This window comes from Pleuronectes platessa, chromosome 6 (assembly GCF_947347685.1).
Source record: "Pleuronectes platessa chromosome 6, fPlePla1.1, whole genome shotgun sequence".
In the NCBI taxonomy this organism is placed as follows: Eukaryota; Metazoa; Chordata; class Actinopteri; order Pleuronectiformes; family Pleuronectidae; genus Pleuronectes; species Pleuronectes platessa.
In genome coordinates, this window is record NC_070631.1 from 5227893 (window position 1) to 5255440 (window position 27548).

At 45.5% G+C, this 27548-nt stretch overlaps 1 protein-coding gene across 1 annotated transcript; it reads left to right on the top strand.

Annotated features, from left to right (window-relative positions):
* The first annotated feature begins 894 nt into the window (after nucleotides 1-894).
* On the top strand, nucleotides 895-27310 carry dvl1a (dishevelled segment polarity protein 1a). The gene is made up of 15 exons (XM_053425748.1): nucleotides 895-1132; nucleotides 6713-6782; nucleotides 8830-8951; nucleotides 11515-11633; nucleotides 15624-15762; nucleotides 16480-16573; nucleotides 16707-16776; nucleotides 16897-17036; nucleotides 19089-19165; nucleotides 20788-20855; nucleotides 20976-21053; nucleotides 21140-21274; nucleotides 22007-22174; nucleotides 22263-22478; nucleotides 24975-27310. Exons 1-15 carry the CDS (start codon nucleotides 963-965, stop codon nucleotides 25493-25495), a joined length of 2187 nt encoding a protein of 728 aa, XP_053281723.1. The 5' UTR covers nucleotides 895-962; the 3' UTR covers nucleotides 25496-27310.
* The last annotated feature ends 238 nt before the right edge of the window (nucleotides 27311-27548 follow it).

Sequence of the window (27548 nt, forward strand, 5' to 3'; positions counted from 1 at the left end):
AAAATGTAACATAAAATAATCCTGGTGGTGTTTTCACTGGTGTGTTTCATCTTAACTGGACCAATTGTTGTTTTCTTGACCCTAGAATGGTTCCTTTATATTTAAATACTTTATATTTACATCAGGAGCAGGTCTTCTCTACGGAGGCTGACATGTTTTTACAGGAGCCCAGATTGGACAAACTAAACACCTTTTGAGTCTTTATGACAACTGAAGGTTTCCACAGATTCTCCTTTCTGTTTTGAATAGGAAGGTGAGGTGAGGGGTGTTCAGCTGCAACATGCAGCTTCACCACTAGATGTCACTAAACTCTACACACTGAACCTTTAAGAAATACACCTTATATAAACTACACGCTTTTAATCAGCTGAATAACGGATGAAATAATGAATTAGATTTGAATTGAATGGGAGTTTCCAGATGTTGGACACATGTTTTCCTATGTGATGCATGTTCAACTTCAACCAGATGCACCTGCTCTCTCTCTCTGCTCCACATGTGCACGAACACCAGTGTGTGTGTGTGTGCGTGTGTGTGTGTGTGTGTGTGGTTTCCAGTGTGGAGCGTGTTGTGGTGGTGGGTGGTGGCGCACAGGCCAAGCGCACAGCCCGGACTCTCCACTAGATGACAGCACTCTCTCGCCCATGGTGGTAAAAAATTATCAAGAGCGATATTCCCAACGCAAGGATGTGGACTGTCCCTTCCTGTTTTAGTGCCGACACAGCCACCGTACCGACGCACGGCGCAGCAGCAGCAGCAGCAGCACGGGCTCTCCCCTCGTTATGTCCGGATCCTGTTCACCAGAGACGCGGAGCTTCATTTCCCACCGCGGGCTCCGAGGCTTTGTGTGTTAGGAGGCGAGCGGCCGTGTTGTTCCTCCGCCGCTGACGCACAGCGGGCCCGTCCACTGCGCCTCCGCCTCGGTCCTGCCCCGCGTCAATGACCGTCCTCCCCTCACGCTCATGGCGGAAACTAAGATCATTTATCACATAGACGAGGAGGAGACTCCGTATCTGGTCAAGCTGTCCGTGTCTCCGGAGAAAGTCACCTTAGCGGATTTTAAAAATGTCCTCAACAACAGACCCGTCAACAGCTACAAATTCTTCTTCAAATCCATGGACCAGGATTTTGGGTGAGTGGTCGCTCGCTGTTATTACTATTATCGTTATTATTTGTTATTATAACCCTGTTATTGTTGTGTCATATTGTGTTATAGCAGTGCATGGTTAAACAGCTGGCTACGGGCCGTGTCACGGGCAACAACATGAGACGATGCAGGCTGCAACATCTGTACATGTGTGCAAACTACAGTGCCATGTCTGCCTCCATGCTCCTGGCACCTGCTCATTATTACAGGCACACACTCACAGACACACACTCTGCCCCCCCCCCACACACACTCTCTCTCTCTCTCACACACACACAGACACACACACACACTGTTTGAAGTGATACCGGATCTGTCCAGAGCCCTAATGACGCAGCCCCGCATGCATTACGCAGAGAGCCAGACCCCAGCTCCACACAGACACCGCGTTAACCCATAATCACGTCAATACATATTAATAAACGTCAGAGCGATGCTGACAAAAGAATCCACATGTTCCAGTTCTGAGGTTTCATATTGTTTTGGTCTTGGTCCCCACCCCCCCACCCCCCTCCTCCTGTGCCTGATTATTGAAATAACAATTTAACAAATTATTTTTCATTTTATTTTTGCTTTTTTAAAGAAAACAACCTGGAGGTAGTTTTATTTCTTCGTGCACGCTTATGAACTCTCACATGATGGACTGCAGGTGAATCCCTGGAGAGTACAGCGACCACAAGAAAGTGATTGGGAGAATTACAGGGGCAATTATATCAGCAGTGTTTGTACATTTACAGTAATTGCCCCAAGAGGTGGAGAAAGTGAACGTCAGGAGATCAGATGTGGAGCTGAACCACATCTTCATGACCTTGGATTCGCAAGGTTTTTCCACACGATTAGCTGTGACTGAAGTTTTCAAAAAGACTGATCTCAAGTAGAGGCTGTAGGAGAGACAGGGAGTGAGGACAAAGAATATACAATACTGTAATCAGTGGCAGTCAGGAGGGAGAGAACTGAAACGAATTATTTAAACCTAAGGGCATCATTTTACTACTGGTTATGTTTTGGAACCAGAGAAGAAAATTGTCGTATAATTTATAGATGATGCAAGAAAACTAAAAATATTGTTTTTAATGGTGAATTCTACCCCAGAAATTCACATTAGAGCCAAGATTAAAAAATAATAGACATATTTCCTCACTTTTCCCCCTCTTCTCTTCTTTTGTTCCTTCCTTGTCGTCTCGTTTAAACATCCCATCCTGATTTACAGGTCAGCGAGGCTCTCTCGGCTCCCTCGGTCAGTGAGACTCCACTTGTATCAGGCCTCTGCTGGGAATGGCGTATTTGTGTCAGTGCCTTGTTTCTCATTCCAGTCTGAACAGTCATACATGGGCCCACACACATTAGCAACTCGCGCTGCAAATCGCAAAACACGATTGGAGGAAATGCAGGGGGCAGGCAGTGCCTATAGAGCCCGAGCGTCACTTGTTTCCACTGCAGCCTGACCTTGTGAGGGAAGCCGGCTCTTCCTGGTGGCAGGCTGGGCTCGGTGCGGAGCTTTGTCCCCAGTCCCCGGCTTCCTGCCTCTCGTTCCCCGCAGGCCGGGCTGCTCGCTGGGGGCCTCAGGTGATCGACAAGCAGATTATGGAAACAAACAGGGCATGTTTGCTCTCACCACATAAGAACGCGTTCCATGTTGCTGAACACACGGCTACAGAAGGCCGACCGGCTCCTGCGTGGCCATCAACAAAGCATGTTAAGTTCAGCTGTGACTTGGACGTCGTCAAAGGACTGTTCCTTTCCACACGGGAATGTTATGCACAGTTCATGAAGGCGTCTTCGTGAGCGTTCGGGCCTTTGAGTTAAGGTTGAATATTCCGGGCTCTGCAGGCGCCGTATGGCACTGGCACAATATGGAAGCAAACTCAGTCAAAGGCACGGAGGAGAGCTTTGTGGTAGCCATGCTGGCCGCACTGCACACACACACAGACAGAATGGCTGCCGGAGAATTAGCTGGGGAGGAATAAGAGCGCCGAGCAGAGAGGGAAAACATCAAATCCCTTGCAGTTATAGACAGTGTTTGAAATGTAAATGAGCAGTCAGTGCAGGGCCCTCTGTAGTAGACCCCCTGCTGTGCTGGAAAAAAAACAGCCATTTTCTTATGAGATTGCCGAACCACATTTGTGCCGGCTATATCGGCTCTTTAAGCAATGGCCTCATGAAGCTGGTAAACGGCTCGCCCCCCCGAAACGCCTCAGACGACCGCAGAGAACGAGACATTTCAGCTCCTTTTGGAATCTGTGTGACCGGGGGGGCTGTGGCTTCTCCGGCAAATTAAAACGACCAACGTTTTCTTTACGTACATCTCACACCTCGGTTGTTTTTTTCTTATTATTTCTTCTAGTCATATTCCTGCATTCATCCATATTCATAAGACAGGAAGTTAATGGAGGCTGGGTTGTTTTGAAGGCACCATTTATCTCGCTTATTATCCGGAGACTTCAAGGTGATGATTTGGCGTTTTTTATTTATTTTGTCTCTGCCACTGGTGGTGAGTGGGTTTGAGACCTCGGCAGAATGCAAGTCACAGAGGAACTGTGGAGCCGAGGAAGCAGCCAAGCTGAAGCTCTGAAAGAAACAGTCTTGTTTGTGCCTCAGAAAATAGGGGGGGGGCTGGTAATAGGGGGATTTTTCCTCTGCTGAGGAAGTGATGCTGAAGCGTCTGTAGTTGGGGGGGGGACACAAACAAAATTTATTTTGCACAAATGCCACTTTGTTTTTGCCGTTTGAAGATTTCGACATTTGAAGGTTTTACTGTCATAGCAATAACTAAAAAGCCCTCACTGTCATAGTGACACTATGATGTCCCTCTTTTAGTGTCTTATTGTGACGTTATAAATGGAAAACAACGAGACCATCTGTTGTTGTGTTACTGCGTGAACCTCGTGGTTCCAGTATTAAACCTACCACCATGTTTACTGAGTCAGACACTCTGTCACAAATCTATTCACAATCTTATTTGACTGCAAATATTTTGCTTCCCTGTTTATAGTATCATGAGCATCAGCCCCAGCAGTCGTCCTTGGACTGTTGGCCGGTGATGGTGGTTTTCTTCTCATGCGTCTGGTTTTCTAGTTTAGGCTGCAGCGACCCAGCCCTCCTCCGTCTCTCCCAGCATAAACAAACAGGTCTAATCTTCCCCAGCTACACAAATATCCCCAGCAGTTGAATATTCAGTTGGTAGATCTCGTGTCATTATCCTGTGAAATCCGTTAAGACCCATTAAAGCTGTCAGCTCCAAGAAGTCAAATGTGTGACAGCACCAGACCAGGGCTCCAGAGTGCGACTCAACACAACTCTATGATACATGTGATGTGTCTGTGTGGAGAGGGACAGACACACACACACTCAAAATCCGAGGTGAAACGCTGGAGTACAGACCTAATACAATACAAACCTAAAAGCTCATTTTACAAAGAAACATCCTGAACTGGATCGACTTTAAATCCAATTGGATATCGAATAGAATCAAGACCTTGTGAATCGGAATCAAATCGAATTGGGAAATCAGTGGCCCAGCCCTACTCCAGAAATCACCAATGCATATGGAAGCTGTCAAGAAAAGGTTTATCATTGTGGTGCCAAAGGGTGGAGTGAAAAAATGTGGGTGCACCTAAATTATCTATTAGTTATTCGTTAAGCTCTCCAGTCTGGAGCCCTGCAGACACATGCTTCTCTAGACATGGTGTGTGTCTGTGTGTGTGTGTGGGTGTGTGTGTGTCTGTGTGTGTTAAGAGTTCAGAAGTGGAACCGACAAGCTCCTGATATCAGATGGAAGCTGAAAAGAATGCAGGTCAAGGGTACGTGGAAGACGTCATCTGTTCTAACTGGTATTGTCTTCCAGTTCCCTCAGTTTCCAGCCCTCTCGACAGATGGATAAACGTTTAACAGATTTATTTTGCACGCTGGGACGTTTCAGACGCTGTTAAACACGTCTGTGAACCCAGTGAGTGGAACTGGTTGTCCTTGTCAAGCATACGGAAGAGGGAGCGTTGCTGCTGAAATTTCGTTGGCGCGGGCCACTCCCACATCCTCGCAAGTCACCTTACAGCTGGTCATGCTTGAAAGGGAGGATGCAAACACTTCCTACCTAACCAGCAGAGTCTGCCTCCGCCTCCCTCCCTCTTCCTCCCCGAGGTGGAACAGGCCACAGCCGCAGACTTCTGTGGTCGTCAGTTCCAGCCAGAGCTCTGCGTTATCTCTGTCCACCACTCCCTGCAACACACCGCTCCCACAGCGGCGGCAGCGCACAAAAAAAACACACAACACAGCTCGGCTAATCATGTCAGTCGCAGGGAAGTTCTGGCAAACAGGAGGGTGGAAACAGAAAGCTGTAAAGTCAGAGACACCCTCTGCATGAAATCTTCTTACGCTGTCCTGTTCCCCTGGAGTCGTGCTTTTACCTTTTCATGTACCGTGTTCAAAGCCCAGAAGCTAATATGAGATGTCCACATGTTTCATAAATGCTTGGATATATAATTTCTGGGGGAAATCGTAAACACGCACAGGGATTAAGTTAGAAACTGGTGAATGTATATCAGGTTGTTTTAGGCCCCGTGTCGTTGTGTAAGGTTTCATGTGTTCATGTGCTGCCAGAGCGTTAAACACTCGAGCCCGGCAGGTGATCTGAACTGTGTCCCAGCAGGTCAAAGGGTAACTGGGAGGTATTTCTGTAGAGAATTTACAGCCGAGCTGAGGCTGACACACCAGATCACTCTATTAATACACTACTGAGCCGTGACACCCTGTTGTCTGTCTATCTATCTATCTATCTATCTATCTATCTATCTATCTGTCTATCTGTCTATCTATCTATCTGTCTGTCTGTCTGTCTGTCTGTCTGTCTGTCTGTCTGTCTGTCTGTCTGTCTGTCTCTCTCTCTCTCCTGTCTATCTCTTCTCTTCTCTCTCTCTCTATCTATCTATCTATCTATCTATCTATCTATCTATTTATCTATCTATCTATCTATCTATCTATCTATCTATCTATCTATCTATCTATCTATCTGTCTATCCGTCTATCCGTCTGTCTGTCTGTCTGTCTGTCTGTCTGTCTGTCTGTCTCTCTCTCTCTCTCTCTCTCTCTCTCTCTCTCTCTCTCTATCTGTCTATCTATCCGTCTGTCTGTCTGTCTGTCTGTCTGTCTGTCTGTCTGTCTGTCTGTCTGTCTGTCTCTCTCTCTCTTTCTCTCTCCTCTCTATCCATCTATCTATCTTTTGTTCTATCTATATCAACAGTGAATCATTGTGAAACACCTCTGCTGTCAGAATCAATCATTGCAGTGTTATGGCCTCGTCCTTGCCAGGTGGAGCAGCCAGCTCTTATCTCATTATTGTGTTTAGTGTAACTGCACAGACGACGTTCATAAATCACCGACACCGCTCATTGAGTTTAATGTGTTTTAGAGCCTGAACGTGGAGAAGTGGTGAATTCCTCTCAGGGTTTGTCAGCGATGCAGGAAAGTGAAGTGTCTCCGGTGGCTGTGCCTGGTTTGTGCCGGTCAGCTGACTCTGTGTCCTTCTCCAGCTCAGTTGAACCTAACCATATCTGTCTGCCTGTTCCCCAGGGTGGTCAAAGAAGAGATTTCCGATGACAACGCCAAGCTGCCCTGCTTCAACGGGAGAGTAGTGTCCTGGGTAAGTGAGATTGATGGTGCGCCCCCCCCACTCTCCCAGCAGCCTCAGCTCCGGACCAAAGAAATGTGCAGCACTCGTGGATCATGTAAATGTGGCTGTGTAACGCCTCCACAGCTTTTTTAGACACTCTTCACCTCCAGCTCGGTGTTCAGTGCAGATCTGAAGGTGTGAGTGCTTTCATCTCAACTGTAAAATTAGCCACAGTTACGAAATAGAATCGCCGTTTGCTGAGTTCCACAATAAAACAAGAAAATCCTTCCATCTAGTGTCTCCCGACTGATAGAGGTTACTCTATCGACTGTTTGTGTTTATAGAAGATAAAGAGATTCCCTGAAGGGACGATTAAGTAAAGCAAATCAATCTGTCATGTAAGAGGCGAATTTACATCTGAATCATTAATCTATCTGCACTGAACAGAAGCTTTGGTGTTACTGTAAATATTGATGGAAGATTAAGAGCAAAGTATAATCTAATTCTACTGGCCGTTCATTTAAAGGAGCAGTGTGTAGAATTTAAGGGGAATTTACTGACAAATTATAATATTCATCACTTATATTTACATCCATCTCCCATGGAGCCCACTATGTTTGTAGCCCAGAACAGACACATCTCACACTGGCTCTAATTGAAAGCTTTTTTTGCATCTCTTTACTTTTAACTGCTGACTTTCCTCCTCAGGGAGGTCGAAGGTCAGACTCAGCCACATGGGGGGGGGGGGGGGGGGGGGGGGGGGGGGGCTTCAAGGTTGTGAGGGAGCGTCTTCCTCAGTGTCACTAAGCATTATAGTTACTACCTATTAACAGGGCTCACCATTTAAACTTCCACATTTAGCAGGAATATTCTTCTAACACCGGTTATTTCCCATTTTATAAAAAGCTGAGATATATGTCGTAAGATATGTAATTTTCTATGTGAAGTTTGGCTGCAAATATGAGCTTGTTGCTGAAATCTGTTGTGATTAAGAATAATACCATGTTTGTACTTGATATTAGATTTAGTTACAGGTTATTTTTTTGCCTTTTTATGTTTAAAATTAATAAGAAATGTAGTTAATGTCATCGGTGCCTTATTTTTTTTCAATTTATGTGATATTTTATTAGAATACTTACAAGTAAACGATTGAAAAGGACAAATTGTGTGACAACGCTGGTCAAACCTTCATGTATCTGTACCATACTATGTAAAACATGGGAGACATCTACCCAAACCCTATATTACTGTGCATGGATCATTCATTACAGCTCTATGGAAACACCTGGTCACATGTTAGTTAGCTCCACGCATTAGATGATACCAAATTTAAATTAGTAAATTTAGGAATCAATGTCATAAAAGGAAAAAAATCCTCAATCTTCTAATGTGTGGAGGAATTATTTTATTTATATAAATCTGTTCTCTTCTGATTTTGAATTACATTTTAACATGTTTTTATGTGGATCTATATTGTATGTGAAGCAGTTTGAGTGGCATTTCCTTGTATTCAGGATGCTATACAAATACAGTTATTATTATTGTCATAGAAATTTACTATAAATCAGGTGAACCAAGGACCAAAGTGAAATTAACTCATTGTTGATGTCAGGAACCGAGTTCACTGAAGAACCTGAGGACACCTGTGACTCCCTGAGCTCACATTAGAATAATCACATCCATACAGTTGTTAGTCTCCGAGGCCGCCTGCTTCCACGTTCATTATTCTGGCTCAGATGAAAGCAGAGTAGCCGAATCTATGGGTCATTGTGCGTCATCCTTTGTACTGACACTCATCTGGGTAAAAAGCAGTGAGGTCTTTTAGGTTTCTGTGTCGCTCGCTGTGTTTCTCAAGTTGTTTATGCGTCGCCACCAGTCATCTCCAGGCCGCATCTCATTTCCCCGCTGCTCCTCGTGCACACACTCCCCGTGCGTCTCTCTCCGTGGGGGCAGCGTCACTGTGTTCATCGCAGAGTGTGTTGGGGCCTGTATCATCCCAACAAAGTATTTATTATTGTTTGTGTTTCTCTTCCGAGCCGAAAAACCGTAATGAACCTTTTCCATGTCTCTCCCTCAGTTGGTTCTGGCAGAGAGCGCTCACTCGGATGGAGGGTCTCAGTGCACGGAGAGCCACCCGGAGCTGCCCCCCCCTCTGGAGAGAACAGGAGGCATCGGAGACTCCCGCCCCCCCTCCTTCCAGTGAGTAGGCTGATAAGCGCTCGTCTCACACGCACAATTACACACGCGTGGCATGTAGGCAGATGTATTCAAGCACACCGATTTCTTTTTTCACAGCCCACAAAATATTGTGCTAATCGGAATGGGGATTGCCTATGAGAGCTCCTCATCATGGGACTCATATGGGAGGTGTAGGTGGCCCGTGTGTTAATATGACATATGCTACAGCTTGAGAGTATAAACATGCATGAGCGGCTCTCCCCCTTGTGTGTGTGTGTGTGTGTGTGTGTGCTTCCTTCCCTACACTCGACATCAGTACATACACTCGTCTATGTTAACGTGAGCCGCCACTGCCGCTGAATCTTGAAATAGCCATCGCGGCATAAACATCTTCAGGCAAATACTGGCACTCAGTGAGGCCCTTTGTACCCAGTCACTCAGAGCACTCATCCATACTCGGCTAATGAAGGCGTATGTGGTTGAAACAGACAGTGGTGCCTGAAAGCAAGAGAAATGGAGATGCTCCCGACCGCCTGAGTCCGGTTACCTGAGCCCGGACGTTAAACTTCAGCCTGGCAGATTTCAGAATATCACTGCACCAGCTCAGGAGACGTCCCGGGCTAAATATAACTGGGAGACGCACTGGGGGCAGTGGGGGCGAGAGTTGTTGCCATCGCATCGCCAGAGCAATACGGCTGCGGCTCTATATTGAGAACGAGCAATCTGTCATGTCTGTGTGTGTATCTCTTTATCCACTGTTTGACATCTCAGCTCTCTTTTGCCCTCTATGGGCCGGTCCCTGCTGCTCGGCCTGTCAGCCGGCCTGATGGGTTTATTGTTCCTGGTGGCCCTGGCTCTCACCACGACTACCGCCACCTTGTGGAGTGAAATGAAAGTGCGCCAGCCCCCTTTACCCCCACTTAATTTCCCCCTCGCCGCCCCCCCTCCCTCACTCTCCCTTTTTCTTTCTCTCTTTGAGTCAGACGGACGGAGGCTTGTATTCCCCACAGCGAACGCCCTCTCCCCCCTGAAATTAATCCAGGCTCCCACCTTTTTACCGCTCTCTGTAAATAGCGAGAATATTATTACCACTTCATTTCCCCTTTGTGCTTTATTCATGCATTTCATGTGTTTGTCGGCGTTGAATGGCTCTATTTGATGAGCACACAGAGTAGGTGTCGCTGCGAAATGGACACAACTGATGTGCTGCGGCCTGGTAATCCGGATTAACGTACATTAAAAAGAGCCCATCTCCATTTCCCAAGAGGGAGGAGGAGGGGGTTGGGTGGGTGGGTGTGTGTGGGGAGGGGGTTGAAAGGAGGTGGCATTTGTTCACAGCTGCAGCCCAGCGCCTTGGATAATCCCCCCCCGCCCCCGGATCAGCAGGCCTGCCGCCCGGCTGCTCGGCTGCTACTGACACACCAGTCGTCACGCTCCCTCCCAACTCGCCACCGATAGAAGAACGCGTCCGAACTGTGCATCTTTGGTGATATTTGCAAACATGCGGTGATCTGTGCCGGTGAGGTCCTGGCCAGGTGCAGCCATTAGCACTGTGCAGCCGGAGCATGTAAGCACGGCTCGTTGAGCACCTCATCCCGCTGAGGGAACACAGCAGGCGCAGCATCCTGTCCACGTTTGTGTTTTTAATTTGCATTGATCCCTCGCGTGTCGGCGTCGAGGTGTGTCAGGGAAAACAAAACGCAGCCACTGAAGGATCATCTTTGTGTTTTATTTCTATTTATGAATACAACACGTGTCCGTAGACTTTACGGGCTCTTCCACGAGGGCGTGAGTGGGCATGAAGGCAAGTTTGATTATCTATGCAGGTGTAGAGTACATGTTGCACACATGTCTAAGTGTGTGTGACAGACTGACAGGGCTGAGTAGAGTTCTCACCGGCTTCAGGTTTCCTCGGTGCCTGGTGGCTGTGGACGTCCTGTAACCCTGGTGCCTGAGGCCATGGTGTCTCCATCCCTCTGACAGAATAACAATCTGCCCTCCAGCCCCTCCAGACTCCCCCCCCCCCCAAGACTCCTCCCAGACCCCTGGTACACAGGCCGCCTCACCGCTCGGCCAACACCTGATCTACCACTTCTCGCCTTTTTTCAATTTTTTTATGCAATCTGTCATCCTCTCCTGTCTGTCTCTCTCCCAATCACGCTCCCGGCACCATCTGGGCTTTCAATAGGTCTCATTAATGCAAGTACTGTGCAGGATGGCTCCCTCTCAGGGTATCTGGTCATTAAAGACACTTAGTGAAAAACACATCACATACCGCAGAACAATGAAAGTGCTGTTTTGGCCAGAGGGACTGAATTTGAAACAGTCATAATATGAGTTCCATATTCCCCTAAGGTTGAACGGCAGGCAAACTGATATTATAACAGACAGAAGTGTATTGTGGCTGGGGGATTATGTTCACCAGTGTTAATTAATCTGAAAGATTTTCTGTGAGGGAGGCAGGGAGTGTGTGTTTTGTGCATCAATATGAATCTGAGGGAAGTGTTTCTGATGTGTGTGTGTGTGTGTGTGTGTGTGTGTGTGTGTGTGTGTGTGTGTGTTTGTGTGTGTGTGTGTGTTGCAGTGCCAACGCGGTCAGCAGTCGAGACGGCCTGGACACCGAGACGGGCACCGAGTCTCTGCTGAGCCACCGCAGGGAGCGAGAGAGGGAGCGCGCACGGAGGAGAGCGCGTGAGACTGAGCGTGAGTATTATCACCGTGGAGCGAACGGATCCTTAAAATGCAATTATCCTGTCGTCCCAACTTATTACATTTCGGTGCCTCTTGCTCAAACTCAACTTTTTCTACTCTGCACACGTCACTCACCTCCACAAAAAAGAAGGGAGCGTATAACCAAACGCTCGAGAGTAAAGAAGAAGTAAGAAGTGATTCTGTTCTGACTGTTGGTCAAAGATTGTCCAGCTTTCTCACCCTAACCCTCAGGTTTATGGTCAGAGGCTGTTCCACCTGGTCGTCACACTCCCAACTTGTCCACTGATGAAACCCTGTCAGAAGACACTTGTGTTTTATGAAAAATCAGAGGAGAGTCTTTTCCAGCTGTTGTTGGGATACAAATCCTGCCATCCACCATCTACCTGGATATGAAATTGTTGGGATTTCTGATTTTAAAAGCCCTGAGAACCGTTATCGGGTGCAAACACATCTTTCCTTTATTGTTTTGGTATTTTTACTGAAGCAATTTCTTTTGGCGGGAGGAGGAACGCTTTTTCCCTGATCCCTCAGAGGACGTGCTTGAACTGCTCTGTCGGCTTTACCTTGCTCTATTTTTTTAATATGACACACCACATATCTGCTTTGTCCACAACAGAGAACAGAGTAGGCTGCAGGGAAGAGACGTGTTTTGTTACCGGCATAATCAAACCTGAAATATTTAGATATCCACTTCATTCTCTCCCTGTTCTTGCCAAATAGAGATTTTTGGCAATTTCTAGTTGGATTCATGGCAGGAAGTAATAAAGACGCAGCTTCTGATGCAGTCGTCTGTTGTTGTTTGTTTTCCTCCCTGCAAAGCCTGTTGTTTCTCTCCCTCTCTGCCTCCCCTCATCCTCTCTTCACAGCAAGGCTGGCTCTTTGTATCCTGCGCTCCGGGCTCATTAAGCAGATACTCATTAATTTATGTGGTGCATTTGGTATCACATAGTATCAGCATCAGGTTGTGGTTGTAGGACGAGCCGCTACCGTCTCCCAACCTGGGAACTTTATTCTATCGACTGAATTCATCGGGATCGAACTGTTGGGCGAGTTGGAACAGTGTGTGTGTGTTTTTTGACTCGGCTCAAAGTGATGTTTTGTTGACGGTGACGGCGTCAGAGCCACAGCTGCCGACTGCCGGCTGCACATCTGTTGTTGTGCCGGTGATACGGAAATACATCGAGTCTAATGAACGTTGTGGCCAACCTCCTCTGTGTTCACTGACGTCAACACATGTGAGGGGCTGTTGCACGGATTATGGAGAATAGAGAATTACTTTAGGATCACTTCTTGTCTACCTCTCCCACAAACACACACACACACTCACACACACACACACACACACACACACACACTCACACACACACACACACACACATAAACAGGTTGGCACATCTATTTGTATTAGGACTTAACATGGACTCCCATGCATTTTGTGGACAGCCTAACCAAAACCTTAGTCCTAACCTTAACCCTGACTTAAACTTAAACCCAATTCCCTTCCTACCTCTAACTCTATCCAGGACATAGGGAATATACCTTTACCTCATTATAGCACAAGGACATTACATTGACTTACATCTATTTCCTGGAGACTTACTATAACTTAACCATTGTTACTACTTGTATAACTTTAAGCTAAACCTAACCTTAAAACATGTCTTCACTTTAAAATGTAATGATTCATGTTACGGATAAAAATGTTGTCTCCATAAGTAAAGACAAGTCGCCATAATGCAATGTATGTTAAACAGATTTAGGGCCCCACAACATGTGTAATTCCTGATCCACACACACACACACACACACACACACACACACACACACACACACACACACACACACATACAGTGTTTCTTTCCTCACCTCACATCTCCCCCTCCCTTCCACAGGACTTGTTGTCTTAGTTGGGCGTGTGTTCCTTGTGGTTCCAAGGCTCATGAATCTAGCAGGACCTAATAAAGTGGAATTTAATTCTGCTCAGTGGTTGGCCGTCACAGTCACATGACCTGAGTGTCGAGACATATGAAGCTGTAGCCGGCGCCGGACCCCGCCTCCTCCCCTCACTGCCTGCAGCCTCAGCAGCAGCAGCAGGAATTCCCCTGTCACCTTAGACACACGCTTGAAATGATCCTGTCTCTGTTTTTACGGCGATCAGGTAAAGTGCTCTGCCCCCCGGTAAACACCAAACCCTGGTTGTGTGTCTGTGTGCGCTGAAGCGTTTGAGTGTGAATGGATGAATAATGTAGCAGTTGAGAATTTCAGGAGGGATGAGCAGGTGTAAGACCCCCCCCCCCCGAGGGCAGCATGATGGCGTGATGGGATCTGATCCGTAAGACAAGACTCTGATGTTCGGGTTATTGCACCGGAGCAGAGAACATCTAATACCTCCAAAAAAAAAAAAAAGAACAACTGCATGAAGCATTATGCTGCTCAGTGCTGCTGCTGGGATTTGGAGGTTGAAGTCAGAGCATACATGGCTAAGCCGGAGCACTTATGCTCGTGTTAAGGTTTTATCACGAAGCACAAACACAGCTGGTGAACTTCAGCTGTCCTGCGTTATTAAAAAAAAAAGTGTCTTAAACTCCCGTCTCTCTCTGTGTGCTCTGACAAGTAGCTGAGCTTTTAACAACCCTGATGGTGTTTTTCACCTGAGGCGGAGACGAGAGGGGACGGCCCATCATCTCAAATCCCACATTATCTCCCTCTGTGGGGGGGGGGGGACCATCAACTGATTGGTCAGGAGCAGATTAGTAGTCATTCTATAGCTGCGTGCGACGGGAGGGAGGGGAGGGAGGGAGGGAGGGAGGGAGGGGCAGGTGGGGGTGAGGAAATACTTTCTCCCGACTCTCAGCTCAGTTTTGATCGTGCGTCGGATGAGAGCTCCACGTTTCTCTGTGGTGAGAGGGATTTGTTGTGTTGTGTCCGTTGATGGAATCTGACATCATTTGCTACTGGAGGTTTTTATTCATTTATTCCAAGGTGTTTTATTTTGAAAGTTACAACTATTATTCCTTGTTGTGAACGTTTATGTTGTTTAAGTTATTTAATGTTACCCACAAGTGTAAAAATTATGAAGGCTTTTATCTTTTAAGTTCATTATCTGTTCATTTATTCCCTTCTAAACGTCACAACTTTAGAAAAGGACTTTATATATTCGCTCGTCAGTGATAATCTCTCATGCTGATGACCTGTTTGTGTCACCGCCTGTGTTGTAGATGAGCCGCGAGCAGCCGGCCGGTGGGCAGAGAGCGTGTGGTGCACAGGCCGGGTTCTAGAGCCGCACTAGCACAGACGGAGCAGAGCAACAGACACACAGATTTCAGCCTGTGAACCTGCACCCTTGTGTTTTCCCTTTGTTTGGCTCTCTCTGCTGTGGCAGTCGTCCCAGCGCGGGAGGAAATATGTCTGAGTGAATCCTCTCAGTGGAAGTCATGTCCCTCTGCTGATTGAGTGCTTATGTGCAGTGGCTCAGCTTTCACAAGAGCACCTCCCGGGCGGAGCCAGCGATGGGAACTGCCACATTGCTGGAATGTTTTGCTTGCTCTCGGCCAAAGCGCTGGCTGCCACGCCCTCTTGGCCTTATGAGATCTTTCCGCCCAATCCGCTGTTACCCTGAGACATCACCACCTCAGTGGCAATGTAGGTATGGAGGTGGACAGGGTGGTCGTACCTGGGGCTTTTCTATGTGGAGGGGAAGTGAATTAATGCAGAGCTGTGAACAGTAAGACACTCGACTGAGAATACATCCCAAACATCTGTATTTCTACCTTTTCTAAAGAGCTGAACCTGTGACTCATTCCTCTGTGAACTCTGATTTCTGATTTTCATTGATTGAAAAACCTCACATAGACGTCCTCCCCCTCGTTTTGATCTAACTCCTCGATGAACAACATGATCTCTCGTCTGACTCACCCCTCTCCCTGCGCTCTCTCTTTCTCTCTCTCTCTCTCTCTCTCTCTGCTCTCTCTCTCTCTCCAGTCCCTCGCATCAACGGTCACTCTAAATCAGAGCGCACTGCCAGAGACTCGGCCATGGGTTACGACAGCGCCTCAGTAATGAGCAGTGAGCTGGAGTCCAGCTCCTTTGTTGACAGTGAGGAGGATGAGGATGCGAGCAGGTAACACACCACTCCTCGTCTGCACCAAGACCCTTGTATCTGTAGATGTAGTTTGTTTCTGAAATAATATCTGTTGCTTTTTTTTCAGTTTATACAAATATAAAAACAACCAAATATATTATTTCTGCAGTAGATATGAGTGTTTTCCCTTGAAACTCAGTCATTTCAGTGTCGTACACTAATTTGTGGGATGTTTACTTGACTTTTATTTTTGCATTAGTTTTGGTGGATTCATCACTAGTTCATGATACTCAATTTAGAGTCTACTTCTTTTCTTCTTAAAATGTAAATGTAATTCAGTAATTCTGCATTGTGTATTCTGTAAAGTAATTTTTATATATCAGCAAATGCAAATTCAGATGCTGAACCAGGCCAGAAATTCCTCGGGGGTGTCATTCAGTTAAATATTAATTAGCAGCACAGTATATGAAAAAAAAATCAAATCGTAAACACTGAAAATTATGTTGTAGGAGCAATTTGTAAATGGAATAATAACACTAATCAGCTCTATGTCAAATATCAATGTATTTTGATTATAGTAAAATAGTAAATGATTTATGTTTCACATTATCAGATCATTTTATCTTATACCAACTCATATTCTAATTAAATAAACTGTTTTACACTCCTCGGCCATTTGCTTTTTCTGTCTTATTTGAACATCCTATCTTTGTCTCCTTCTTTCTTTTTCCTTCCCTCTCTCCTTCTGCATCTCAGGCTCAGCAGCTCCACAGAACAAAGTTCTTCTTCTCACCTGATGCGCAGACACAAGCGTCGCCGACGGAGGCACAAAGTGGCCAAAATAGACCGAGTGAGCACGATGCATCCGCTGCAGCTGGAATTGAAATTGACTTTTTCTGAGTTTGAAACAGATGAGAGACTCTGATTGATATTGACTATTTGTTGCTCTACATATTCTCATGTGCCCCTCCTGCTCTTTCCAGTCCTCATCCTTCAGCAGTATCACCGACTCTACGATGAGCCTGAACATCATCACCGTCACACTGAACATGGGTAGAGCTGATACGTCCACCATTATAATGCTTATATCACAACTTTACAACAATAATTTCTAATATATATATATATATATATACACCTGTCTAGAATAATCCTGTGCTTTCTCCCTGACAGAGAAGTACAACTTTCTGGGTATCAGTATTGTTGGTCAGAGTAATGACCGGGGAGACGGGGGCATCTACATCGGCTCCATCATGAAGGGAGGAGCTGTGGCTGCTGATGGGAGAATAGAACCTGGAGACATGCTCCTCCAGGTACATGATTTCAGTTTAACAAATTAACATTCAACAAGAATTTGGTAATTGTGATGTAGTACTGTGGTAAATATCTGATTCACAGTGTGAAAGCTGAACGTAGGTTTTGTGTACCTTTTATAATCCGCTTCCTGCCACTTGCTTCTCTTTTGATCTCAGTGGCTCCCCCTACTGTCGAACACACGACGGCTGATTCCACTCTGCTGCCGCACCAGCATTCATAATATACAGTGCCTTGCATAAGTATTCACCCCCCTTGGACTTTTTCCCATTATGTACTGTTACTAACTGGAATTCAAATAGACTTAAATAAACTTTTTCCCGTTTGATCAACAAAACATGCATAGTACTTTGGAGGTGCAAAATAAATTTTATTGTGACACAAACAATAATGAGAACAAAAAAGTTGACATCTGTTGGGTGCATAAGTATTCATCCCCCTGTGTCAATAATTGGTAGAACCCCCTTTCGCTGCAATTACAGCTGCAAGTCTTTTGGGGTATGTCTCTACCAGCTTTGCACATCTAGAGATGGAAAGGTTTGTCCATTCTTCTTGGCAAAAAAGATGAAGCTCAGTCAGATTGGATGGAGACCGTCTGTGAACCGCAATCTTCAAGTCTTGCCATAGATTCTCTATTGGATTGAGGTCTGGGCTTTGACTGGGCCATTTTAAGACATTAACATTCTTTAATCCAAACCATTCCTTTGTAGCTCTGGCTGTATGTTTAGGGTCATTGTCCTGCTGGAAGATGAACCTCCGCCCCAGTCTCAAGTCTTTTGCAGACTGCATCAGATTTTCTTCAAGGATTTCCCTGTATTTGGCTCCATCCATCTTTCCCTCTATTCTGACCAGTTTCCCTGTACCTGCTGAAGAGAAGCATCCCCACAGCATGATGCTACCACCACCATGTTTCACTGTTGGGATGGTGTGCTCAGGGTGATGGGCAGTGTTGGGTTTCCGCCACACATAGCGTTTTGCATTGAGGCCAAAAAGTTCAATTTTGGTCTCATCTGACCAGAGCACCTTCTTCCACGTTTGCTGTGTCTCCCACATGGCTTCTGGCAAACTCCAAACGGGATTTTTTATGGATCCCTTTCAACAATGGCTTTCTTCTTGCCACTCTTCCATAAAGGCCCGATTTGTGGAGTAGACGACTAATAGTTGTCCTGTGGACAGATTCTCCCACCTCAGCTGTGGATCTCTGCAACTCCTCCAGAGTAACCATGGGCCTCCTGGTTGCTTCTCTGATTAATTTTCTCCTTGTCCGACTCTTCAGTTTGGGTGGACGGCCTCCTCTTGGTAGGTTTGCGGTTGTGCCATATTCTTTCCATTTTCTTATGATGGATTTTATGGTGCTCAGAGAGATGTTCAAAGCTCTGGATATTTTTTTATAACCTAACCCTGCTTCATATTTCTCCACAACTTTATCCCTGACCTGTTTGGTGAGCTCCTTGGTCTTCATGATGCTGTTTGTTCAGTAATGATCTCCAACAAACTCTGAGTCCGTCACAGAACAGGTGTATTTATACTGAGATTAAATTGCAGACAGGTGGACCCTATTTACTAATTATGTGACTTGCAAATGTGACTTGTGAATGCAATTGGTCGCACCAGATCTTTGTTAGGGGTTTCACAGTAAAGGGGGTGAATACATATGCACTCAACACTTTTCAGATTTTTATTTGTAAATAATTGTGAAATCCATGTAATATTTCCCCCCACTTCCAAATGATGCACTATTTTGTGTTGGTCCATTACATAAACTCACGATGAAATAAATTTTAATCTGTGGTTATACCATGACAAAATGTAGAAAAGTCCAAAGGGGGTGAATACTTATGCAAGGCACTGTAGGTTTTATTTTCACCGTTGGAAGTAGTTTAGGATTTGCAGGCATCTGAGCACGGTGGAGATTATTGTGTGGGGGCTCATTGAGTTGTGTAGCAGAGGTTAAACATAACGATTTAGTCACGAAAAACACACAATGTACAACTAATGAGTGGAATCTGACACGTGGAGTTGATCATGTATGTTTGTCTCGTGTCAACCAGGTGAACGATGTGAACTTTGAGAACATGAGCAATGACGACGCCGTCAGGATTCTCAGAGAGATCGTTTCCAAAACCGGGTAAGAACCTTAAGAACCTGTTCAGATCACTTCCTGAGCGTTCGGGATCGTTCAGCTCTCAGATCAGATTTACTCTCAGATCAGATTTACAGAACAACCCACTGCATGTCGGGTGTAATCTTACACGGAATCAGAGAGGCTGCTGTTCTGGTATTCTGAGGATTTAAAGAATTAAAAGCAAAGCCCGCTGAGAAAAAGGTCATGAGTGTTAAATATGAGCACATCCCTAAAAGTGTATCTGCTGTTGCTAAAACAGTTGTGACTTCGGCCAGAGGATGGTTTTGTTTTTCATATGTGTTAAGATAGTTTTCAGCAAAAACTGGTAAACCGATTTCCATGAAATTTGCAATTTGCATTTCACTTTTTACCTCACTTTTTATATCTTTTATCTATTATATATTTTTATTTAGATATGTTAATGTCTAAATAAATGTTACTTTGTATAAATATTAGAAAAAGGGAGTAAATAAGAAGTAAATAGTGAGTAAATATAAATTGTTTCTTTTTATTGCTTTTCTAATGTGTGCTGTATTTATTGTGTTTTTATGTTTTTATGTTTCTATGTTCATTGTATGCACCAATAACCAGAGCAAATTCCTTGTAGGTGTAAACCTACTTGGCAATAAATACTTTCTGATTCTGATTCTGATTCTGATGACATTTTATAGAGGGGTGGGGGATGACCCAAGAAAGAACCCTTTCAACTTTTAGTGTGGATTCCCTTCCCTTGATTTCTCAGAGAATAATTTATGGAAATCCAGGCACATTTACAGGACTGATATTTACGTTTGTGTGTGAGCACATCCAAATACACATCTAGTAAATGTAAATGTGGTTTCATAAGGGGCCTGCTGTGCCTTGGCTGAGGAATGAACTCTGCTGACTCACATAATACACTTTGTTTGTTTAGATTACCTGATTGCTGATTAGATTTTCCGCGACCTCTTTGCGACCTCTTATAAAACGATGTGATCAGCTGTTTTCCTGCCTCGCTCTCTCGCTGGTTAAACAAGTTCAGAGCAAGATTTCCAAGCACACGCACATTAATACTCTATAGTATAAATAAGCAGATCATCCCGGGGGAGTCAGTTTGTGTTTGACTTGTTGTAAGTGCTGTACTCAGGAAACAGAGACCTGATCTCTCTGCTCATGCATGAAATGGAGCTGCTGATATAAATCAGTTTTCAACGTGACAGCTCACAACGCCCCGTCTCATGACTTTGAAGAAAGTGAAACACAAATATCATTTCATTCAAATTCCGCATTTTATCTGGATCGGCTCCAAAATGTAACGAGTTCTTCTTTGGGTCACGACTCACACCTCCACAGAATTTCAAGGATATATTCTCAGTAGTTGACTGACTGCACGTTTCTGTCTATTGCATTATTTGGCTTTAAACTAACTTTTTGGTTTTTAAATGGCTTAGTAGGGTTCATATTCATAAGAGGAGGAAACGTGTGAGGCTGAGTCAGTAGCTTCCTTTAAATCAAAGCTTAAAACTTATATTTTATCGCACTGCTTTCCCCGTTTTACCTAAATCTAGTTGTTATTCTTGTAATAAGTGGTCATGCTTGAATTTCTGTTTTTATTCTTTTACTGATTTACTATATTCTCTCTCCAGTCCTATTAGTCTCACCGTTGCCAAATGCTGGGACCCGTCTCCACGAAGCTACTTCACGATCCCTCGTGGTAAGACCCGTGCAGTCATGTGGATCTAGATCCTAATTCTTCTTAGCAAATACATAAACCAGATGAAATATAATTTTATTACATTTGGAGCAGAGGAACTGATGCCATGTCATTTTGCAGCTGAACCAGTGAGACCCATTGACCCTGCAGCCTGGATCTCACACACCACTGCCCTGACGGGACCTTACCCGCACTACGGTAAAAAACACACACATCCTTTCTGGAGTGCTGATGATAACCTTGCAACATTTTGAATTTCTCAAAACTCCCTCTCCCTGTGACAGAGTTTGACGACTTGCCCTTAAGTGCAAGTAAAACGGACATGGCCACGATAGTCAAGGTGATGCAGCTGCCGGACTCCGGCCTGGAGATTCGAGACAGGATGTGGTTGAAGATCACAATCGCCAACGCTGTCATCGGTAAGTGCAGCTCGGTTGTGTGGAAACAAAACAGAAAGAACGTTTGTCTTTGAGAGGAAGATGTGGAGTTTTATTTAATAGTTTATTGTAAGTACGACTCATACAGGTCTAGTGTTGTTTCCTTACTGCTGTGAACCCTTTGCCCCAGTAACCTTTCAAAATGAACAGCCATGAAAAAAGAATAAAGAAGTTCACAAGTATATTTTTAATTCTTCAAGACGTTGAATACAAATGTGGGATTTAAGACAGAAATTCAGAAACTTATCAAATCAGTAATCACAAAATGTATTTGTACTTTTTTCTCAACACATTAACTGTGATTATGCCTGCAATTGAAATGTGATGCATTCTACGCTGCTCTTCTAATTTACTTTATCATGAAATGTATGTTTACCAAAAAAAAGAATTAAAAAAAAAAAAAAAAAATCTGTAATTAAAAAACTAGATTTATATTATTCCTGATATCATTTCCAATCTTTCTTTTTAACTATACAAGTCTGAGTATTAACCTTGAGAACTGAAAACTTTGTTGCATAGTTTCATTAACTCCACTAACTTGGTTCAAAGTTGTTGTTACATTGTGTAGCTCGTCTCACTCTAGTGCGGTCACTGTGGATATTGTGGATATCACCAGTATTTTCTAGCATCTGTTCTACACACAGTGCAGGAGCTTACGTGTGTGTGTGTGTGTGTGTGTGTGTGTCTGTGTGTGTGTGTGTGTGTGTGTGTCAGGTGCTGACGTGGTAGACTGGCTTTACTCCAGAGTCGAAGGATTCAAGGACCGGCGGGATGCGAGGAAGTACGCCAGCAGCCTCCTGAAACACGGCTACCTGAGACACACCGTCAACAAGATCACCTTCTCCGAACAGTGCTACTACACCTTCGGGGACCTCTGCCAAAGTACAGCCACTTCTCTCACTGTGTTAATAATGCAAATCTCAAATTAATGAGTATAAGGATCGCACTAAAACTTTCCCTCTCCAATAAGACATGGCGTCGCTCAACTTGAATGAGGGATCCAGCGGCGGAGGCTCCGAGCAGGACACCCTGGCACCGCTGCCCCCCACCAGCAACCCCTGGCCCCTGGGCGGGCAGCCATTCCCCTACCCTCCTTTCCCCTCCGCGCCCCCCAGCTTCCCGCCAGGATACTCCGACCCGTGCCACAGCTTCCACAGTGGGAGCGCAGGCAGCCAGCACAGCGAGGGTGAGCAATGAGGAGGAGGAGGAGGAGGAGGAGGAGGAGGAGGAGGAGAGACGTGCCTATGTTGAGCTTTTCCATCTGCTTTTTTAATTGATTAATGTGATAATTTGACTCAACATGCAACATGACATCGTTTCCTAAGTATTCCTGACACATGACGTCAGTATTAAAACACACGTCTGACTCCAACGATAACGTGTCTGAATAGAAGCTGAGACGTTGACACTGAACTGCATTTTTCCTCATGAAATATGTGTAATTTTCTAAAACACGTCCTGTGTTGTGAAGGTCAATCATGAGCATCTTGAGTCATGCAGCGGACAGCTCTGCAGTACTGGGTGTGTACTCCAAAACAAAAACAAATTCAAGAAATCCAATCAGTCGCCAGCTTGAAAATGATCAGAGCCAAATCCATCCGTCTCCAGTTTCAGTTTCTCGAGTGATCTTTTGTGTTCATCCTGAGCGTGATGGTGCTTCGTGTGGCTGCTGCATGGTCGTTGACACCTGCGTTGAAGGAGAGTGGAGAACAAGGGGGGAGGGAGGGAGGGAGGGGAGGGGGGTTCATACGTGTCACTATATGTTTGAAACCAGGCAGTGCAGACAGATCATGGTGAGCTTCATGTGACCGTCCATCAGTCTAATCTCCATTGTTTTCAAGTGATTCATCCACTTCATCATCACGTCTTACTTTCAACTGGTTGTCTTTCTTTCTGTTGGTTTATCGGCCACCTTTGCAAGAACAGGAACAGTCATTAGATAAAAAAAAAATTATAATTAAAGTTGCAGTTTTATTTTTATTTTGGCTTCAGCTCATTGATAACCTGCTTGTTTGAAATTTTGCATGTTTGCATTTTTTGAGGGGATTTTTTAGGATGACAAGAGAACAGAACCAATGACAAGAAACGGACCAATGACAGTGAAGGGGGGAGGGGGGGGGGGTATTAAAGGTGATGAGCCCATGGGCCAGATGCAGACGGGTCACATTAGGTAGTGTGGGCAGGGGCCGGGCTGGGAGGTGTGTGTAATTCTGTTGTTCCCTCTGTTTCTGCTGGGCAACGTTAGACTGAAGGAGGAGGTAGTCCCAGGACACTGGGGGAACTGGTAAGCCTGCTAACCCCCTCCCCTCCTCTGCTGCTCTCTTATTCTCTCTCTCTCTCTCTCTCGCTCTCTCTCTCTGTTTAGCCATTGATTATTTCTCCATCCCTCTTTTCTCCACCTGTTTTTCTGTAGTCTTGAGATATATTTTTTTCCTATCCGCCCATCCCATGCGTCTACCTTCCTCCGTTTGTCTCCTGTGTGTGACTCTCCCGACAGTCCATTCTCCCTCTCTGCACCTCGGGAAGGGGCATGCATTCATACTGTGCTGGGAGGTGCATGATGCAGGATGATCACTCCAAGGCTTGTGGCCATCATTCCCACAGACAGGGGGCGATCATGCACCACTCTACCCAGTACTGTTGGGCTCAGTGCGGATGTGGGATATCGAGGAATGTTTGATTTTGCAATAACGTGGTACACCTCCATCAGTTTCCCACCAGCAGCACTGAGACGTGACACAAACCTTTACTTTTAAAACAAAAGTGACAGTGTGTAGATAATAAGAGTTGTGTTATTCTGCAGTGTGCACACAATGCTGTGTAGCAGTGTCTTCCTGGTGCGGGTGTACCATGTTTTTATTTCTAATCTGTGAATGTTTCGGTGTTTTCTACGAACATCAGATGAAAGTCTGGGGGATTAGCTGCTGCAGGTGGATTTTGGGGGAAGAAACCTTTGAGATAATAGTTTGCCCTTGACTGTTGACTCTTGATAAACTGCATAAGAAAATAATTAGTCACACCTTAAACAAAATGTGCACCAAATAACATTTATACACATATATTTATATATATATTACAATAAAGACGCTGCCTGCTTGTGTCTGCAGCCGTTCATGAAGGCTTCAATAAGCTTTTGCAATATATTTTGTTTAACGTGTGACCTTCTGCCTCCTTATTGATCAGTAATACAATCCAGCTGTTTCTGAAGCAGCTGCAGGTGATGTAGCTGTGTCTCAATTCAGGGGCTGCATCCTTCAGAGGACGCGGTCTACCCGACCCACGTGGACCACCTCCTGGTCTGGTCTACAGAGACTTCTGTAGCTTTTCCTCATTCAACCTCATTGCTTACGCCCAGTGACAGAGATGCAGTTGGACACACAAAGAAAGTGTGTACCATTAGTTTGTAGATCGACTGGAAGGGTGATACTCAAGCATTGGATGTCTTGATGCTTGGCAGTTAAACTACCTCTTTGAAAAACAGTTTGTCCAAAAAGTGCAATGAATCCTGGGATAAGTGGTGCAAGGAAGGATCCGACTGTTGGAGCCTTTGTTTGTCGGGGATGAAAAGACCTCTGAAGGATGAGCCTCCAGAATTGAGACCCAGCTTGTGTATTTGTAGTTGAATGTGTTTTTATTTTTTCAGAAGGACAAGCTAAAGCGTTTTGTTTCCACCTCTCAACAGGAAGCCGAAGCAGTGGATCCAACCCCAGTGCCGGCAAAGGTAGACGCTCCTCCCCACAGGAGAAGGGTCAGAGGTCAACATGCGGCGAGTCAGAGCCCGCCATCCGTGGAGGGAGGCGCGTGGACAGGTCCGCCAGCCAGATCAGCCATCACAGCCACGCCGTGTCCAGCCACAGTCACGCCCGATCCGGTCTCAGCCACAGTCAGTCCCACAGGAGCCACCATCACTCACAGAACAGCCACCCCCCCTTCACCTACAGCCACGCCCCGTTCACCAAGCCCGCGCCAGGCTCCTGTGCCCAGAGCGAGCGAAGCCACGCCTCCTCCTACGGCCCCCCCGGCTTGCCTCCTCCTTATTGTCTGGCCCGTCTGGCCCCCAAGACCTCGGTCAGCAGCAGCACGCCCCCCGGAGCCCCCCCTGGGAGAGAGTTAGCATCCGTTCCTCCTGAGCTCACCGCTAGCCGCCAGTCCTTCCAGCATGCTATGGGCAATCCCTGTGAGTTCTTTGTTGACATCATGTGACAGGACAGTGCCTTGAAAACCCATCGAGCACAAAACAATTCTCCACGAACCCGCCCGTCCCCTCCTCCCTCTCCTCCCTAAGATCTTTTCTGTCTCCAAGTTCCGAATGTAAACGCTGACTGGGCCTCCACCTTAACCCCCTGCTGTCTGTCTGTCCCTCTGATGTCCACACAAAGGACTGCGGGGGGGCCTGAGCACAGCGGGGGGGGAGTCCTCTCACACTTACAGACACGGGTCCTCGGCGACTGAAAACCCTCTTTTGTATTGACGTGACGTGTACAGTTTGTGAAACGTGAATGGTGAATTCAATGTGGTGATTCTTCAGACATGCTCTCGGGAGCGTGCACTCTACGTGGGATCATCTCTGTTCTGCGAGACCTTTAAGATGTCCGGGGCCTGGATCTCAATCCCCAGGACCCAGACCGACACCTTCAACCCGCACTTAGGAGGAACTTTTTAATTTTCTGGGGGCCTTGGACTCAGACTGGATCTCCTGACTCAAATCTGTGCATAGCCGAACGTTTTTTTACTCTTTTCACTAATCCTGTTTCGACCCCATTTCCTTTCTGGTGTGGCACTGCCACCGGTTTATTTAAGTTCTCAGTTGCCAAGACTAACCATGAGTTGACAAACGGTGGATTTCTTCAACAAGGGAGTCCCCCCCCCGCAGCCAGTTTAACTAGGCTGCCTCTTGCATGACTGTCTCAACTGCTTTAAAGAAAAGACGTTTTATGAATACATTTTGTTTTTAAAGTATTACCATTGTTGTGGAGGGGAGGCGTTACCTCTTGCCAAACGTTCTAAAGGAAGAATCCGTACACTGGATAAATTTTGTGATGTTATTTATGTGCCCACGTTGCGTTGATGGTGTCATACTTTGTCTACTTCGACTGACTGACAATCAGACATCACCCTTTGTGAACCAGTGGCCCGTCGCCCACTGTCCTAGCTGTTCTTTGTCGAATGTATCGTTATTTCTGTCGGTGATTAAACCCTGATGCTCCGGACGGTTCAGTTCAAACACTTCTAACGTGAGCGAACCATCAAACGTACAGGATTGCAAACAGTGGACACCCACCACAGCCGCGAGAGCAAACTCCACAGGGCTGGCGTGAGATAGAACCAGTTTTGCTGTTCGAGTGTGAGCTTCTGAGAAAAAAAAGTTACAAGCCAAAGCCTCACGTTGTGTATGACGGACATTTCGGAAGCTGTTTATGATGTAAATCTCCTCATGACTGTCATCAGACACTTCTCATTTTCACGAGTTCCAAGTGACTTTAAGGGGAGTCCTGGCCTTCAGACGCTCATCTCCTTGGAAAACAATGGCAAACCCCTGTTGTATCTACCTAAAACATAGAAAACAAGAAGGAAAACACACACAAACACACACACACGTTGCTCTTTCTATTGTTGTGAGGACACTCATTTGACATAATGCATCCCCAGGGTCGGTACACTAACCATAACCATCACACATATATGCCTAACTCCTCCCCCTGCTGTTGACTTAATTCTAACCCAAACCGTAAAATCAAACTCGGCACCGAAGTTGTGAGGACCGGTCAAATGTCCCGAAATGTCCCCACAACGATGGTTTCGAGCCAGTATTTGTCCACACAACCATAGGAAGACATGTCCACACACACACACATACACACACACTAGCACTTTTCCATTTTTTTTCTCTCCCTCCCTTTAGTATGAAACACTGTTTGCAATCAAAGCTTTCTCTTTAATTTTGTTTCTTTACAAAAGAAGAATAAATTGTACATAGAAATTTATTATATATATGAATAAAAGTATATATGTTCAACATTTTGATGCATTTTCAGTGATAATCACCTGGATGTTAACTGAAATTCTCTTTTTAGGTTGGGCCGCTAGGTGGAGACATCAAATCTCTCATTAATTTGTATGTTCCTGTTTTGAGTGTTTTTATAAAAGTATAAACTGTGTTTTGGAAATCACCTCGGTCAGTAAATGCCAAATTCAATTAGGCTTTAGTATATTAAATGTGTGACACATCCAAGTAGGTGTTTATGAGCAGTCACTG

Coding starts and splice junctions, on each gene's coding strand:
- dvl1a (XM_053425748.1), top strand. CDS start 963: ATGGCGGAAACTAAGATCATTTATCACATAGACGAGGAGGAGACTCCG. Junction 17,037..19,088: donor CTGGAGACATGCTCCTCCAG/GTACATGATTTC, acceptor CGTGTCAACCAG/GTGAACGATGTGAACTTTGA. Junction 21,054..21,139: donor GGGACCTTACCCGCACTACG/GTAAAAAACACA, acceptor TCCCTGTGACAG/AGTTTGACGACTTGCCCTTA.